Source organism: Pieris brassicae, chromosome 7 (assembly GCF_905147105.1).
Source record: "Pieris brassicae chromosome 7, ilPieBrab1.1, whole genome shotgun sequence".
Taxonomy (NCBI): Eukaryota; Metazoa; Arthropoda; class Insecta; order Lepidoptera; family Pieridae; genus Pieris; species Pieris brassicae.
Genome location: NC_059671.1, coordinates 20,616,292 through 20,635,685, shown reverse-complemented (window position 1 = coordinate 20,635,685; position 19,394 = coordinate 20,616,292). Strand labels below are relative to the sequence as shown.

Genomic DNA, 19,394 nt, shown 5'->3' with positions numbered 1-19,394 from the left:
CGGCCAATAATAAAAATAGAAATTCACAGATTAGGGTAAAAAACCGCCTTCACCGGGGAAGGCGAGGACCTTTACTTCGCACTTCGCTCACTCCAGTGACCTTCCGTCCTGCCCTTCAGGCGATTGACCACCCCGCGACGGCCCAAGCCGAGGTTCGAGTCTCACAGGAGACGCCCTTGCGCTAGCCGCGGTATAAAACGCCATTCTGGCCGAGCTACGCTCGCCAAAACAGCCCGAGCTGAGCTGTAAAGGCCCTTAAGGTCAACAGCGAGATTCCAAAAGAGCTTTCAACTCAATATTAGAACATAAGAACTATGAAAAGGTTTTTTCTTTCCAATATATGGAGCAGTTCTTTATTATTCTTTTTTAATTATTGATAAAGATTTACAGCTTAATCTGGTACACATCCAGGTAACAAAAAATAATTTTAATCTAAACATCAATATCTATAAAAGAAAGAAAAATAAATTTGTAACTAAAATTTGTTGATTAAATAAATTAATTTAATGAAATATTATTTAGAAGATAGTACTCACCAAAATCATCCTGACCACCCAGTTTAGGCATGGAACTTTGTCTATATCTTTGGCGTTGTTTCTTAGGATTCAGCGTACCGGATATTGAATTTTCTGAAACAAAACATTTTCTAATGGCACGAAAATGTCATATCCTGACATGTGACATTGTAATAAAATTATAATATGGCTTATCAGTAGACATGTATTAATACTTGCTTTATAAAATTACATTTAAAAATACATTACATTACATGTATATATATATATATGTAATATAATGAAAGCTATTTTGAAAATAATTGATTTTTGCTTCATCTTATTAGACTAAAGAGCAAAAGCGTTTTACGATTGTTTCAGTGTTTAAACATAATTACAGATGACACAGCAACGGCACATTACGACAGTAATTTTGACGAATGTCTAGAACGTAATAATGTATTACCACTATTTTCGCGGTATTATTAGTGAATCGGTGATATATTATGACCACTTATATGAGTATTTGGTAGAATAACGTTGTTGCGATCTATTTTAGGAAAGTAAAATGAAGTAAACTAGTATTACTGACACTGTTAATAAAATAATTTCCTTAAAATAAAGAAATCCTCGTGTTTCTTTACGTTTTGCAAATATTCTGATATTCAGTTATAGTTAGGAAGTCAAAAATGAGAAAACATTAAAACAGTCGTAATAGAACTCTAGGACTTTGTTTCCCGGGGCAAAAGATATGGATTATACGGTCGTGCGTTTGAACTCGGCTGTGGTAAAGGAAAACATCGTATAGAATTTATTTCTAATTATTATTGACGAGGGTCATATGAAATAAGGTATTGTTAATTTTTAAATATGATTTGTGAATGAATTAAGTTTTCTCAAAATAATTAAATTAGAAAATGACATTAACATTCATAGGATTGCTTTAACGTAAAAACAAATTATAATTAAAGTGACAAGTACATTGTAAGTCTCTGTTTTTATAAGATAAGACAACTTATGTATGTATTTTATTTTTTATTCGTCCGATTGAAACCTTAGATTTAAGCCTTATTCCCAAAAGTTCCCAAAAGGATTTATGGTCGGATTCTAATGTAGAGCATTCCCTTAGTTTCCGTGTCTATGGTGAACTTAAAAGTGTACTAGGTTTTAGGCCATAATCGTAGGTTATTTACCTACACTATTTATTTATTACGTAATCCTACAGGTAACAAAAATAATATTTAATAACAAACAATTATACTAAAAACATAGCCAAAGATGGAATACATAATATTTACAAAAATGTCAAAACATTTGCAAAAGCGAAGAAACAATAAAAATTATTACAATACATTTAAATATACGTATGTAATACCTAATTTGGCTATTCATAATTTGTGGCGTACGTGGACGAAAGGTGACTCCTATGGTATTATTACGACTCCCGTATGTCAACAACCAACAAATTTTTGATGTACAGTTCATACTTAGTTTATGTCTTTTCAGACAAACCGATCGCAGGTTTTGTTTGATAGTAATTTTCTTGTTCAAAATGTTTTATCATCTTCTTCGTAGTCTTCATTACTGAAGTGTCTGTCTTGAAAAGCTCTAACCGATACACGTTGACTTGCTGTCTCCAATCTATTACCAGCTTGTGTTAGTGCAGGGATGTAGGGTCTTTATTTTGTAGGCGTATCGACCCCGATCCTGCCATAACTCCTCCCCGCCATTACCAACTTGTCGAGACTATTTTGTAGGTAACCTCCTGGCAACATGGCTAAATTTATTGTAAATGATTATTGACAGTCTAATTGTGGTGATCTTTAGTTGGTTGAGAATGGCCTCATTATAACTAACTAGTTTTGCAGTCCATGGTATTCGCAACATTCTCCTCCAGCACCTGATCTCAAATCCCTCTAATTTTTTTCGATCCGCTGCATGATTTCACCAGCACTCTGAGTCGAAAATACAATAGTTCTAAAGAGCTTGCTTATAGTACTTGACACGTTTCAGTTGTGCCATATTCTGGTCAGTTTGCTCACTGCTGAAGCCATCTGTGTTCGCCTACGGATTTCACCGTCACATCCTCCTTTATGAGTGATCATAAATATACAAATTTGTCCACAAATTAAAAGTCTGCCAGTTCGCCAGAACGTGTGTGGAGTCCAACCCGTACGAATAACATGACTTTTGTCTTTACCCTATTAATATTTTTTTTTATAAAACAAACGGGCAGGAGGCTCACCTGATGTTAAGTGATACCGCCGCCCATGGACACTCTAAATGCCAGAGGGCTCGCGAGTGTGTTGCCGACCCTTTAAGAATTGATTCGCTCTTTACTTGAAGGACCCTAAGTCGAATTGGGTTGGAAATACTTCTGTGGGCAGCTGGTTCCACATAGCGGTGGTGCGCGGTTCTATTCCATTAAAAAAAAATTAAATATTAAATAACATACCTCTAGGAAATCTTCCACCATGTGCCAGGATATGTCGCGGAGCTATATGAAGTCTCGTAAAACCAGGTTCACAGTTCTCCAAGTAACACATCACTTCTTCCGCTGTGTAGGTATTGCCATCAATGACGTGGTCGTCAAATGCTAACAGCTGGTCGCCAGGATGGAGGGCACCACATCTAAAATAGGGTAGAAGTAGTACATACTTGTTTATATTTTTTCTTTTTCACTTTTTTTACTCATGTAACCTATTTGTATAGAATAAACATTATATTCCAGGCTAAAAGTTGATGTTTAGTTCATATAATTTAAATAGACTGTATGAAATCAAATTTAATAAATAAACTAAACACCGACTAATATTACATATACATATTTAAATAAAAACAAAACTTTAATATCACGCCATTATTTATTATTAACTAGCAGTTGATTATTTATTTTATTTTTTATTTAACAGGTCGCAAACTTAATATTAAGTGATACCGCCGCCGATTGACACTCACATTGGCTCAAAGCTCGCTCGCATGTTCTTTTTTTGAAGGACAATAAATCGAGTTGGTTCCGAAATACTTCAGTGGGTAGCTGGTTCCACATGATAGAGGTGTGTGACAAAAACTGCTTAAAAAAATGACGGATGTCTGACATAGTCGCCAAATTTGTTTAAATTTACATTAAAAAAGCACCACTAAAGGTAGCACTTCGTCGTAGTTTCCATTTTAACAATGGTAACGAATAAAATATTTTAACTGTTTTATATTTTAACTATGAATTTATAGTATGAATAGAACAATAATTGTTCAGTTATTAAAAATTGGTAAACTTTTATCACAAAACAAATATAAGCAAAAGTTAAAAATGTCACGAGCGTACGTACCCGCGAACACAGGAAAAAGTCAAAAGCTAATGTTAAAAGCTCTACAACAAACTTTCTTGCTAATTACAGAATAAGTAAGTGCGCATTGTTTTTTTTTTCATATTGAACTTTAAAAAATAAAAGTTTTATAAATATTATTTTTTAATCACTATTACCAAACTCATACTCAAAATAACTTTATTCATATTGGGAAACAAGTACACTTATCAACATCAGAAAAGAAGTTAAATTAATTGTAAATTTACATTTACTACCAGTTCGCAAGTCAAAGGCAAGAAGAACTGGCAAAAAACTTTCCGCCACTCTTTTTAATCGCTAAGTTTTGAGTCATACAAATTGTTTGAACTGCAGCAAATACATGCACACCTTGATTATATTACGATCATTTTGGTTAACAGATTTCGTTTAAGCATTTTTAATATTAAAAAAATGATACTTTAGATTCTCGATGAATCTATACGATATAATGCTACTAATATGACATTTCAAATGTGTTTTTTATGTCCCTCACACTAACTATGCAAAAAACTCAGTTTTGTATCGCCCGGCCTGGACATACAACGACCATTATTCTAGTCTCGACTTGATGCGAAATATGCTTAATTTAATGTATTAAGAATATTTATAGAGCACACTCCACACACACGCCCTTACTTACGGTATGTACTGTCACACACCACAGCCGAATTAGATATTACTTAGTTAAATGTATTTAACAATTTTTACAGATTATTTCCTTTTGTAAATATTATTTGGAACCTTTTTGTATATATTATGTATTCCATCTTAAGCTATATCTATAGTTTTTTTTGTTATTTATAATATTTGTTAGTGATAGGAATACGAAATAAATAAATATATGCTTGAACAAAATTAACACCACTATATATAGATGATTTATGATTTCTATTTAAAAAATATTCACCTACCTGTCACTAATACTCGCAGGTAATATACTGTCAATGTAAATTGCGTTACACGTCCCAACCCTTTGGTACGTGTCAGATCCAGAACTATATACATCGTCAGAATACCGCTGATTACTCAAGAAAAGCCCCAAGTCCTCGTTACACGGCCTTTCAATCTCGATAAGTAAGGGCCCACTCGCCAACTTAACAGATTCCATGATAGATACATCATACTCGATAGTTAGGCTCGTCACTTGCGGGCAATTCTGGAGTATTTGATGGACTTCTGATAGTGTTTTGTTTGTTAGGGATATCTGGAATAAAGATAATAAGTCAAAGTCTTCTCTATATAAAGGTTTTTAGGTATTTTTTGAGAGCGATGCTTTGATACTGTATAGTATAGAAGTTTGTATAAAAAAATATTCTTTCGCAAGGAACCGATTCGAGTTGTAAGGAAATTCCCCGCAGGAACCCATCGCGATTATCTTTTTTATCAGTCTAAGAAAACAGCTGAGCTTGACTCACTAAGATTAAAGGTAATCTGTTTTGTTCAGGGTAAAAGGCATGTTGGTTGAAGGACAAAATATTATGAAATGGGTTAAGAACGTTAGAACGTCCACTCCGGACGGATACTGCGACTGCGAAAGAGTTTCTGCATCTGGCACAGGTCAAGACACGCTTCACTAGATGGCCAACCTCTAGTAATGGAGAGGCACCAAAAGAAGAAGAATATGTTTGTTTACTCACATGATCAACTTTCAACAGCCGATCACCAGGTTTTATTCGAGATGTATTGTACGCTGCCCCGCCAGGTCTGACATGAGTAATGACCAACGGTTGCGCATCCAGAGATCTGCTGTTCAACACCAGATCAGCAGTTGGAGCCGCGTTTTCCGGAAGTCCTCCACGTATTGTCACTCCTAGCGATCCACCAACTTTCTCAACTGGCACTTCTGCTAGCTTCGTTGTGATGTACAGGGAATTTTGTGATGCTGAAAAAAGTATTCTCAGGTTAAAAGTATACTAGTGGTTGTCTAAGCAAAGTAAAAGTCTGTTATAGCCGCGGTACAATGCAAGAGCAACCTCGGAGCCTTTGCCACGCGGCTTTGTAGGAACTGCAGGTGGTTTTAGTGTGTATTGCTCACCAGGTCACTGAATAGCAGATTCTGTGGGTCCCACATCCCCTGCAACGAGGACAGGGGATGCACAAATGAATTTACACCTCGGATATAAAATAAAACAGGTGTATGTTATAACTTGGTAAGAAGATTTAAATTCAATTAAGTTGTTTAAAGCTAGAAATCCAGGATAGCTGCCCTCTTGTGTAATATAATTGTTAAGAAAAACACTTTTTGAACGGATTAAAGCTATGTATTATTATTAAAAACTTATAATTATTTACGTAATTCTAAATTTTTTCCGATGTGACGTTTCGCGTGCTTCACAGCGTGCGTGGTCACGGTGACTAAAGACAAAAGGTGTTAAATGTCAAAAGTATCACAGCTGCAGAGAAAGTTGTGTTATCTGTATTTAGTTGTTATAATTGTTGTTAATGGTTGTGGTATCTTTGGATTATATAGATGATAATCTTTATTTTAATTAGTTAAATCGATGTACGATAGTTTGAGATGAAGCGGCTGTGGTAGCCGGTTAGGTTAGTAATGTTATATTTTACTTTTTTTATACAGTTACTAACAAAATACCAACGCGCGGTTACTTAATAATTAACATGGAAGTTTGTTGTGGTAGAGTTTTTAACATTAGCTTGTTGACTTGTTGTCTGAGAACTGTTGTTGTTGTTTTCTTGTGTTACCTACGCTCGTGACAATTTTAACTTTTTAAAGTTACTTTTTAACTTTCCCTTATATTTGTATTGTAATAGGAGTTAATCAATTTGGTCTAGTATTATCACACTGTTTCAGATGTTTTATGTTTTTAAATTTAATTAAATTTAACCTATAAAACAGAGTGAAATGATAGAAAATGATTTTATTTATGTTAAAAACACTAACACAGCATACTCCACTCTCAGCCACACAAATCCATCAGTGAAACAAACTGAATTACAGAAAAGCTGAAATGGCGGCAAAGGTCCCGTACAGAACAAAACGACTGTGGTCCATCGTTATGCTAGTGAAGCCTCGGACATGAAAACAAATGTCAAATAGAGAATTAAAATTATGTGATCAATATTATTTGTTTAGATATAAAATAATAACGTGTACTGGTTTTATTACAATAAAAACTATTTTACTTATTTGACAAAGCTGACTCTATAGTGTATAGTTATTTGTAATTCATCAATTATCTCACTAGGCAAATAAATAATTAACTTTTTTTTTTATGTAATAGGAGGCAAACGGGCAAGAGGCTCACCTGATGTGAATCGATACCGCCGCCCATGGACACTTACATTGCCAGAAGGCTCGCAAGTGCATTGCTGGCCTTTCAAGAATTGGTACGCTCTTTTCTTGAAGGACCCTAAGTCGAATTGGTTTGGAAATACTTTAGTGGGCAGCTGGTTCCACATAGTGGTGGTGCGCGGCAAAAACTGCCTTAGAAAACGTTCAGTTGTGGAACGACGGACGTCGAGGTGATACGGATGGTATTTTGTATTTTGCCTTGACGTCCGATAATGAAACTCAGCTGCGGGTATTAGACCGATATTAATTGAATATAAATAGTAACCATGTAATATGTGCGGTCTTAAAAAAAGTTGTATATTAAATATCTTACCATAGTTAGGCATATAGTATTCAACTTCCAGAGATGCCCTCTCTTCAACATTGTCCAATAATCGTAGAACTTCTTCATTAGTAAGCCTGGCAGTGGAGATGCCATTGACGCTGCAGATTCTATCTCCGGGAGCCAGCCGGTCGGATTCATGGGCTACTGAGTCCTTGGTAAATCCAACAATCGAAGGTATTACACCTGGTTCTGAACGACCTGAAAACAAAATAGCTTTTAAAACGAATCCTAATAACGAAATTATTTCAATATTTGTTACTTTCTGACAAGTGGTGTTTACGCTATGATAAAAAGAGACAAAACTGGTTAAAACATTAAATTGTAATTCATTTAGTTTTGATGAATAAAGTCAATTCGTTATAGAATATCGAAGGTCCCTACGTACAAAGCGACATGTCGAGTAGAGGAAGATAATGAATGTTTGAATCTCTATAGAAATTAATCTATTCAGTTTTCGATATTATTTTTTTCTTAAATGATTTATAAGATATTTGAAATTTATTATTCTACTAGCTGCCTCCGCAAATTTCGTTTCTCCTTAATGTGGTTTTAGTTAGCCTTAATACCGTGACACGAAATAATAATTTCACTGTATTATCGTCACTATAATTTGAATTTGATTTTCACTTCGGTCTAAGTAACACGTGGTTGGCTATGCTAACACCAGAATTTTAAAAAGTAGAAAGAATTGAATTTCACGGTATTTCCTTAACTACAAAATAAATTTAATTTATACTTAGCCTCAATAACACGTGATAATCATGATATTGAATTGTAGCTTATATGACACGTTTGTCGGTTTACCATAGCAGTGCCATCTATTGATTACTTACTCAATCCAGTCGAAAAGTATCTACATCTCTTAGAATGTTTTGGAGTTAACAGATAATTGTGACTGTCAATTAATTATAGACAAATAATTTGCAATAAAAATAAAATTGCGACTATAATTAAAGATCTAAGCTATCCTATCTCTTAAGTTGAAGTCTTAACCGATTTAATTTAAAATCGGTTAAGTAGTTTAGGAGTCCATCGCGGATAAACATCGTGACAGGAGATTTATATATATTAAGATTAACCATTTGTATATTTATACATGTTTTCATGAAAAACTCGATATATATATATATAGTTATATACTATATATTTTAGACGTAGGTGATATCAAATCAATAATATCAACCAGTTTTTCTTTATATTTATTTTTAAATGTATACTTATGTTATTATAATGAATGAATATAATATTTTGAGATTTTAATCCTATAAAGTAAAAAATATACTTCTCTAGACATATCTCTTTATACGTGGTAATTTTTTATTAGAGTACGGGGATGATATAACGACTATAATTTTATCTACTTTTAAACAGACAATAAAAGTGAAACTTTATATAGATAATAACGGTGGATTTAATGCTTAACAATCAACTATTTTAAAAAGAGATTATATAAAAATAAACTGTTATAATATTTTAACTATCTGAAAATATAACTAATCTCATTATAATTAAAGATTCATTCAGACTGATTAGGATTATTATTTAATTTATGTACTAGTTATTTTTTCAACATAAAAATAAAAATAGTTCATTTCTAAGTTTTCTAATTTATCATCTTCGTCATCACCCTGGCTTAGTAAGATTAAGGTTTTTATAAATTCATGATACTTTTGTGATCATATCTTGTCACATAATGTAATCAAGTCCTTGTACTTTGCTACAGAATATACATTATAAAATAACAAAAAAATGTATATCAACTTCTCATAAATACAACATGCACAGCGAGTGTAGTCGAAAATACGTATTATAAATTCCTTATATGGAGGTCTCTTTAACAATCTAAAGGCCTCTAATTAAAGTTCACTTGCCAACCGATGTATTATGCACAATGGAACACGTGAATGTTGTTAACAGCCCAATACATGAATCAATAATTCATCTACTAAGAGGTATATTGGTGATTAGTACAGGCTATAAAGGATTTTTTATAAAGGTGTTTCTTGCCATGATAACCATCCTTACGAATTAACTGATCGCTACCAATACTCTAGGTGTCAGTTCCTTTACGACAGGTTCGTATGAGCACTCAGGACCCTTTTATCTACTAATATAGCTCTCAAAAGATATGTGTTATGATAAAACTGAATTATTCAAATTATTACAAATGCTATAGTATTGCAATTTTACAATAAAAGTTTGTTTCTGGATAGATATTTAACAAATGAATCGAATTAGTACCTTGTATATAAGTTATCATACTAATATGACGAGTGCATATTAGTTTAAAGTATTAAATCAATTAAATCTTCAAAATGTGCCATTAATCGACGTCATGGCAAAAGCTGTTGGCAATGAACGAGGGTACTTCAACGAAGATTTAATATTTTTTTCATTTTATAAAGAAATAAAAAAGCACAAAAAAATCCTTCGAAATTTCTGCATATTATTTTTAATGCAGATTATGCATTGTAATTTACTATCTGTAAATGCCTTTACCGATAAATAATTCGCTTCTATTCACTAATAACTATATTATAATTGTCTCATTCAGTTACTCAGTTTTTTTTTAGAATTATTTAAACTCTTGTCAATTCTCTTCAATTAGGTTAAACGTAATGAAACATCACATCAATAAACCTTATTTCATTACGTCAATAAAATGTGTAATAAGATGTAAGAAATGCGCCATCTGGTGGCACAAATATGCATTTTTTCTGAGTTTTCCGTTTGCCGCTGTTACCAATAGTTTTATAATAACAATGGTTGATTACTGGTTTTGTGTTGTAATCGTTTTTTATGATAGCTTCATTCAATCTTGAATATATATAATGAGATTCACAAAATTTTAAATAGATTCCAAATATTGTAAAATACTATATTTGAAAAGTGTTTCCACTGATATCAAATCAAAATTTATTTATTCATATTGTCACGGTCACATATGTTAATTTAAAACGACAATATTAAAAATTTAATGAAGAATTGTTGCTTGAAACAATAAGATAAATAGGCCAGGCACTGTAAATTTGTATCAGAATAAAGCTCATGTTATTTTATTTGGCTCTGGATGGCTTATAATTCTCTCAAGCATAGACAACGATTATTGAGCTACGAAGGCGGTCCTATTTGAACGTACTTTCCTCATCCATAGACAATAATATAAATAATTTATATAAAACCTAACAGCAATTCTTGATGTGGGTAATGGTTGCTTAGCGATTTTAAATAAATAACATATTCAGTTCCAGTTCAGCAAAGATAATAAAACATTATGGCATTTTTTTCAACGGCAACCCCGCGCATTGTCATCCTAGTTCGGTTAATTTAAAATAACACCGACGGCCGAGACGTATGTCTCTATAAATATTATCGCTATGTTCACTTGTTTCGCAATCATAACTCATTAAAAAGAAAAGAGCAAGAAAAGACTTAATTGGGCGCATGAACGAATTTCATAACCAATTTCAGTTATGGTTACAAAATACAAATCGACTGAGGTCAAAAGGTAAGTTGGCAGGGACGAGAATAGCGCCCGCGCAGCCGCGCAGCACAAAAAGGTAACGTCGCATGAAAAAAATGTCCATACATTGTATTTTAACTACATACAAAATGTCATTTGTAATAAAACTAATAAAAATTATTGTGACGAAACGGCTTACTATAACTGAAGTTTTGCAAATAACTTAAGATAGTTGAACACTAAAATTTTATCATGGCAATGGTATAAACTACTAATTAGTAGCTTAAAAACTTTTGTTATTTTATAATCAATCTTAGAAAATACAATAATCAGATCTAATAAAAAGACTTTTAGCTTGGAGCTTGAATGTGATTGGTGCAAAGAGGCAATAATACGATTGTGTTAAGTCTTGACCTAACTATACCCTGCCCAGAGCCGAACAGCAGAGCAGAACATTACAATTCGCAATTTAGTTTCATAAATATTTTCTCCATTCATTTTTATGTAAATGTACAAAATTGTTAAGTTTTCAAGAACCATGATTTCTGTACGCCTTATACGTTAACAATTAACAATAGTTTTAATTATTTAAAATAAATGTAGTGTATTTTCCAGCTTTTAAGGAAACGGGTTTCTGAAATTCCATTTAAGCTCTATGAATAATTTGTAGATTCTAAGAAATGAGGAATAACTAAACACCTCGTTGTCCTTCTACCTATTGCATGAATAAACGAATTAGTACATAAACGAATTAGTACATAAACGAATTAGTACATAAACGAATTAGTACATAAACGAGTAATATTTAATCAGCAGAATTCTCATTTACAAATTGTATATTTGTGAACATTGGCATCTGATATTTTATAGAAGTGAAACTACTTTTTCGTCGTTGTCAAAACATTTACCGTCACATTTTTCGGTTACGCGTCACATTTTTGGGTTACGTGTCACATTTCTCCGTTACGCGCCATCTTTTCCTTGTCCCACCAGGGTTGATGCAAAGAGATTCAAAGCCATTAATAACAAAGATATATAATAACGATACTAATAATTTTATTACAATTAATGAAATTCTGTAATAATCTTAGTAGTAAGAAGGTAAAATGAAATTATTGTATTATTTGTATTCATGTCTATGATAATAAAAGCCTTTTGTTAAACATTATCTAATTTTATTTTATTGAACCAATTTCTTTAAAGTTGCATTTAGTCAATCATTTTTTGAAAAATAAGGCCATAATGAAGTCTCACTTCTTACGTGTGTACACTAGTACACGCACACATTTTTTTCTGTTTCATTTATTGGCACTCACTCCAATGACTCTGCGACACAAAAAATGTCTTGGCCTCCGAAATGACTGACTTCCGCTAAATGATTAACTTTTAGCTGCACAGTGCTTCCGTCACTCTGTTGATCCAGCAGCACCTAGATCGACATTCTCTTACCATTTATTGACAAGGGCCTATTATTAATTATCTACTTAGATAGTCAGACTTGGCTTTAGACACAATCGTTGGGTCTAGGGCTGAGATTGTGAGACTTTATCGTCAGGCGGTCGGGTCCGTCCAAGTCAAAAGCCAAGTTTACATAATGGTAATGAGTTACATTGTTCTTGACGGTTATCCCTAAGTCTTGTTTCTATTGTTTTTAGTATGATTACAAAGAAAATATTTATTTTAGATATAATATCTATAATAACGGAATAGGAACAATTAGTAAAAATGCTATTAATATCATCCAAAACTGCAAGAATAATTATTTTTTAGAGTAGAACTGTAACGAGAAAATAATTTCAAGTAGTTGTAATGTTTGTACCAGACGGGCATTAGAACGTTGTAGTTCATCAAGTCAAGTTACAGTATCAATATATACCATCTTTATATACAGTGTAACCTCTATATAACACTGAAGATACTGTGCATTTCATGGCTTTGGAGAGTTGTCACTAAATGGAGGGACTAAATCCAAAGCGTTTACCAACATCACTTATCTTCTCTTCCGTTTCTATAGCGCATATCAGCAAAGCAACAAAACAACATACACAGCTGCGCAGTTTTTACTAATATTAACTTAAAAAGTACTTTATTGGTATATTCTTTATTCGATCTTCGTTATTGAGATTGGGTGTATGCTGTGAATTGTGTATTGGGGCTATGTAGAGTGTATCATTGTATGGGATGGAGTGTATCAAGCTAAACCAACCAAAGCCGAGAGATTTTTCGTTCGTTGATAAATCGAGTGACGATACATGGAATTTGGTCACTGAACTTCTTAAACGGCCGATTTGTATGAATTTTTTTGTATGCTTTTTGATGGTGCCTTGGGTGGTTAGTTTCAAATCAGCCCGGCAGATGGCGCTACAGTAAATAAACAGTCGGTATGTATATAAATCTTCTGTGCATGTGTTTGTAATTAAACTTCTAAACGGGTGGACTGATTTTGATAAATAATTTTGTATGTATAAGTGGAGTCTAGAATTATATACATTATTAGATTTTTTTACACTTAAGACGAGTGTACATGACAACGTCTTTCGGGTCCGCTAGTCTATATAAATTAATACCATCCAATTATTGTTTATTTTGTACATTTTACTCTTAAGGATAATCGCATCTTATAAAAATAGGTACAAACATAACCGTACACTGCTTGTCGTACAAGCCATCATCAATATAACGATGCTATTAAGCGAGCGTTGGACCTAGACCAAACTGCACTTCTCGACCAAGCGTGAAGCCATTAAGAATAGTATGTTTATTCAGATATTTTTTTTTCAAATAATTTTTTTTAAAATCCTTTAAAAGTATTTGATTTTGTGTTTCCGTCGAAGTAACCAAAGTTTCCAAAATTCTATCGAATTAAATACTTAAAAAAAAAAATTCCATTTGGTATTATGGAATTCATATAATAAGACTTTGAGATGGACCTTTGAATAAAACAGAAAGGAGACGGATGATTTTAAGCAAATATTTACCACTGAGGTACCTATTTGCTTTTCGGCATATTGACTTATACATTTATAAGTTTCAAAATCATATAAGGAAGGTACGGTACGGACCAAAGTATACGTATGGATTTACGCAAATATAAAAAAATTTCAGCTGTCCTTGTGTATCCACTTTTCTACTTAATAAATACGAAATACGCGTTACGAAACTATTTATTCTTTTATAACAGAAAGCTAAAGTATGTTCAAGTCAATGGCATCGCCAATTAGCGTTATCAAACAGTTCCTGAAGCAATAAAAACTATTGGAATTATATAACTGGTATCAGTTCACAATAAGACAATAGAACAAAGAGAAAGTTATTTTATAAGTCGCGTGTTTCCTGGAAAGCAATGAGAATAACGAACAGTGGCATTTCAATACAATTACAACACTTATAAAATCTGTTAACTGTTGTTATATACTCGACTCTCATCCCTGTGGTCGTAGGTTCGATTCCCGGCTGTGCACCAATGGACATTCTGCATATGTGGTTACATTGCTCGAACAGTGAAATAAAATATCATGGGAAAACCGACTTGCCTTAGGCCCAGAATGTCGAATGTGTCTGTTAGCCATAGGTGGCTGATTCTGGCTTATAAAATTGATTTTATCACTAACCCGATACAGAAATCTAAGGCCCAGACTTAAAAAGGTTGTAGCGCCACTGATTTTTTATAGAACATAATGAAAACGGCAGGAGTCTCACTCGATATTAAACGATACTGCCATCCATGGAGGCTACACCATAAAATTCGTAAGCGTTTAAGAATTGGTACGCTCTTCCCTTGAAGGATCCTAAGGCAAATTAGTTCGGATAACATATGATTTGTACTTAAACATGTGTTGTTTAATATACAAAATATAATTAAAAAAATATAACTCCATACTACCACTCAACTATTATTGTATGAGAGTTAGCTATAGAGCTTTTGGTTTTGTTCAACTGTCAACATGACAGTTATGTGACAATTGGAAAGAGCAAAACATTTAATAGCATTCATTAATCTTTTCTAAGTATTTTATGTATAAATTATGTTTACATTAAACAATAGTGAGAATATTGATCACATCATCTCACCTGATGTTAAGTGATACCGCCCATGGAAGCTCACATTGCCAAGGCTCGAAAATGCATTCCCGCCCTTAATATAATATTTTTTTATACATTTGTCTTTATTAGACATCATGGAACATTACGATCCAGCCTAACTCAATACTAATATGGAATCTAAGTCAACCTAACTAATAAGGATTAAAAATTATTTAATTTTAACAAAATTAAATGTCAAATACCTGAATTAAATGTCAATAACCTACCAATACTTATAGTCGCTATTAAATAGAAGATATTCTGGTCTTGTGTCCTATTTTTTAAAATATCATTCACTAATTCAAATGTTTTTGTCCTTTTCTAGATATAGGAATAGTTTTTAGTTAATGAAAATGGACATATAGATTACCAGAAACTAGGATTCCATTGATGATTTAAATCGTACTCGAATGCGACAAAATATTCAAATCTCCCGCGCATTTACATACGAAACGAAGATCTACATATACACTGATTATTCCATTCGGTTGTAATTAAAACATGTACTGGAAATACGAAAACAGCGAATTTACTATTGCATGTGATAATTTATGAAACGTTTCTAGACTTTGGAATTGGAAGCCTGGTGTTGCCTATTACTGTTGAAATACAATTAATGATGGAACGTCATTGAAATAAGGCCCACATTGGTATAACGGGAAATGAGAGAGCGGAATCCTTAGTAAAAGAGGCGCAGGATACATTGGGGACGAAAATGGTATACGTAAAGATACCACTTTCTTACAGAAGAAAGAAGAAAGAAAGTTATTCAGAAAACGATAACAAACGTTACAAAAAAAAACCGCTAAAACAAAAAAATATTAGAAAAATATCTAACCGACAAATGACTCAGATCTTAACGGGACACGGGGCGTTTACTGAATACGTGCACAGGTTTGGCTTGAAATCAGATTTGTGATGTACGTGCGACCTTCAAACAAGTCAGACATTGATGCATCTCATTATAGGAGACCAGTATTTGGAGCCTCCAAGTGCGATCTGGAGTGACAAATCGATATAATGGCAAATACTGAGCATTTACCCGAAATATTAAGAAGCTTCAGAACGCGCTTACAAGAACAGGATTAGTAATATATATATATATATATGTCGGAGAATGAATATTTTAAAATTCCCGCCACTCTGAAGTTAGTAGTGGTATGGTAAGGTAGAAAGTCAACGTTGACAATTGACAATGCCTAGTCTGTGTGATCTACCAAATGTCAGTGGCGTGACTATTTCGTGGCAGTAAGTGAATTCTCTAGTCACTTGAGTTTCGAACGTCGCCTGCACCGGAGGTGCGCACTGACTGTGTTATGTCGGACGACGGTAGTAACACCAATTTTGCAATTATTAATCGCGTTGAATCTGCGACATATATGTGAAGTTTCTTACTATGTATATATATACAAAATATGTGTATAAAATAATGCCCGACGTCAGGGATATTAGGAAATTTATACAAAAAAACAATCATTCCAATCAACTTTGGTTGATTTAAGCGACACGTTAATCATCAGCGCTAAGTCATCGCGACTATTTTTTTTGTCTGTCTCTTTACAAACACAGTGTAAACTTAATGAGGCAAAAAGAAAAGAGTAGTGTATATTAGTTAAAATTTTAAAATACTAAGTTTTGTATGAAAATTTAAATATATTAGGGTTATAATTGGCGTTGGACCTGTAGACCATTTCACGAACTAGGTATTTTGACAGTACCAAATTTATATATCATTGAAGCGGGAATTTTTAAAGACCAGGTGCCTTTATAGTTTCGCGAGTAATATAAGTTCGACAGTAACTTATAATTATGACATTGTGTTGATGTTTTTATGACATATGAGTTTATGAAAATTATATGACATATGCATGCCTATTTTTATATGGCTAATTGTGCGGATTTTTATAATTGATGGATCTAAATGTACCACTATCAAAATGAATAAATCATTTATTTGCAATATAAAGAGGGCCGCCAGTTGCCCTTCTTTACATTTAATTATGTCCAATGTTATGTTTGTGCAACGTTACAAAAAATAAATAAATACATTTATTTCTTATTTAAATAAAGAGGAAAGATTGTGATATTTGTAACGAATAAGTTCAAAAGTAAAAACCGATTTAAAAATTAGATACACCATTAAAATCTTACAATATGAGTAATAATGTTAGTTTTAAAATATTATACGTCTAGATTTACGAAGTCGGCTCAGACAGTATTGTGAATTAGTATGTACTAACATAAAAATAATCGATATTAAATTTAATATATACATACACTAGGAATAATGTCAAACTGTGTTGACTATAACTATATTGGGTCTGTGAACGAAGGATTGTGTAGGCACACCGAACTACAGTCTAACCACTGAGTGACCCAAAGGCTCCAGGCTAAAGGCCAGAAGTTATGTATATGCTTAGCGGTTGGAAATACTTCGTTAGTGCGATTCAGGGTATGACATCGTCATATTATCAGTTGAAATTCAACAGAATTAGTAACATCTATCTTCAATAATATGATTCATTAATGAAAAAAACAACTTATTCATAAATTCTTTTTTATTATTCAATAGTAAGTGGCATATAGTTATAGTAGGGGATCCCAAGAGGGGATTTCGGGATTTACTACAGCGTGGCAGATTAATATACAGGAGGATACCTTGTACCCAGTGAAGTACCTCCACCAAATATGAGCCTCATATATATGGTCGCCCGTCACGGATAAATGATCAGATTAGTAAAAAAATATTAATCATCAGTTATTCTCGAGCGCGTCAGATTAAAGTAGGTTAAGTTAATTACATGCTGTAAAGTGTATATTTCACTAATCTGACCATTTACAAGTGACGTAAAGAAAGGGGAGGGCTGCAAAGTTGTAAAAAATACGTCATTTTCGAGCTGAGCCGATCCTTTTTTTTTTTTTTTGAAGAAAATATTCAAGGATGACGAAAAATATATAACATGACGGTTTCCTCAAGCGTAAGAACGATTCGTCGATAAAGTTTAATACGTGAGGCTGCATGATGCCTATTTTCTTTTTAAAATATTAATTATGAGTAATATTAACACTAATATCGATCTTTCTTCGCACTCCTCTACTGCTTCATTTAAGAATAGGTTAAAACAACTATTCGAGTAGTAAACCTTGTACCTTTCTTCTTATTTTGGCTACTAGTATATCTGTCGTTCTACCGATTTATAAACTTTGTATTGTCTACTTAAATATTTTGTTTTGCTTTATATCCTTTTTTTTATCAGTGAAACTTTTTGTGGATATATCCAATGCTTAAATTCTTATGTTTATATTTCTTTTCTGACTTATACTTTTAGAGATGTATCTGTCTGTTTCCCAAATGAATAAATGAATAAATAAATGAAGTATGTATTTTGTGGTGAGACTACTTTGCAAAAATCAATAAAATTTACATTACAAACATTAGAAAAATATTTTTAAATATCGTCGGTTTTTCCAAGTAATGATTTTTAAAGCATTTTTAAAATTATTATATAACAGATTCTACTTGAACAACATACACTTTTAGCTATTTCCTGAGCTTATCAATCAAGTTCAATGATTATTTTTTTTTAATTATCAGATTAGGTGAATCCCAAGAGATGATCGTCATATTATGAGATATCACGTCTAGGATATATATGGTCTAGGACATAAAGATGAACCATATATATCTTAATCTGACGCGCTTGAGTAACTATAACGGCCGCGACTTCAGATTATTAGATGAGATCGTTTTTTTAGGTTCACTTAACGTCACTTTATAAAATCTGACGCGCTCGATTATTTTTTTTTATCATTACTCGGTACTCAGCAGTAACGTAAGGGTTCAATCCTTACGTACGAGCCCCATGCAAACAATCAGATTAACATACGTAAATTATTATAAATATGTGGGACATGGATGCTTTAAATACCTGACGCGCTCGAGTACGTCCATGGCACAGTTTTTTTTACATTTTTGAAAATCCCCACCGATGAAAAGGCATAACTTATATTTAAAAAATCCTATTATTATCTAAGCTTCGCAGCCCAATAGGTCTTTATGACGCTCGAGTAAATCCCCATTTAGCATCGTAGGCATAGTAGGGGGGGGGGAGTACTATTACGCACGAGATAAAAACTTTTTTGTGAAGCGACAAAAAAAAGAAACATCACGTCAGCCATAATCTTAATATATACATATCTCCTGTCACGATGTTTGTCCGCGATGGACTCCTAAACTACTTAACCGATTTTAAATTAAATTGGCACACCGTGAGCAGTCTGGTCCAACTTAAGAGATATGATAGCTTGGATCTGTAATTGACAGTCACAATTATCTGTTAACTCCAAAAGATTCTAACAGATGTCGATA

The 19,394-nt window shown here is 32.9% G+C and overlaps 1 protein-coding gene across 2 annotated transcripts in view; it reads right to left on the bottom strand.

Annotated features, from left to right (window-relative positions):
• The window catches only part of LOC123711977 (glutamate receptor-interacting protein 2), a 199,393-nt gene that overhangs the window by 24,126 nt on the left and 155,873 nt on the right, over nucleotides 1-19,394 (bottom strand). For both annotated transcript variants that reach the window (XM_045664874.1, XM_045664875.1), the window contains 5 exons: nucleotides 7,468-7,677; nucleotides 5,479-5,723; nucleotides 4,753-5,045; nucleotides 2,950-3,125; nucleotides 537-629 (listed from right to left, as the gene is read on the bottom strand). In XM_045664874.1, coding sequence (XP_045520830.1) covers nucleotides 537-629; nucleotides 2,950-3,125; nucleotides 4,753-5,045; nucleotides 5,479-5,723; nucleotides 7,468-7,677 — 1,017 coding nt within the window. The remainder of the gene's footprint in view (nucleotides 1-536; nucleotides 630-2,949; nucleotides 3,126-4,752; nucleotides 5,046-5,478; nucleotides 5,724-7,467; nucleotides 7,678-19,394) is intronic.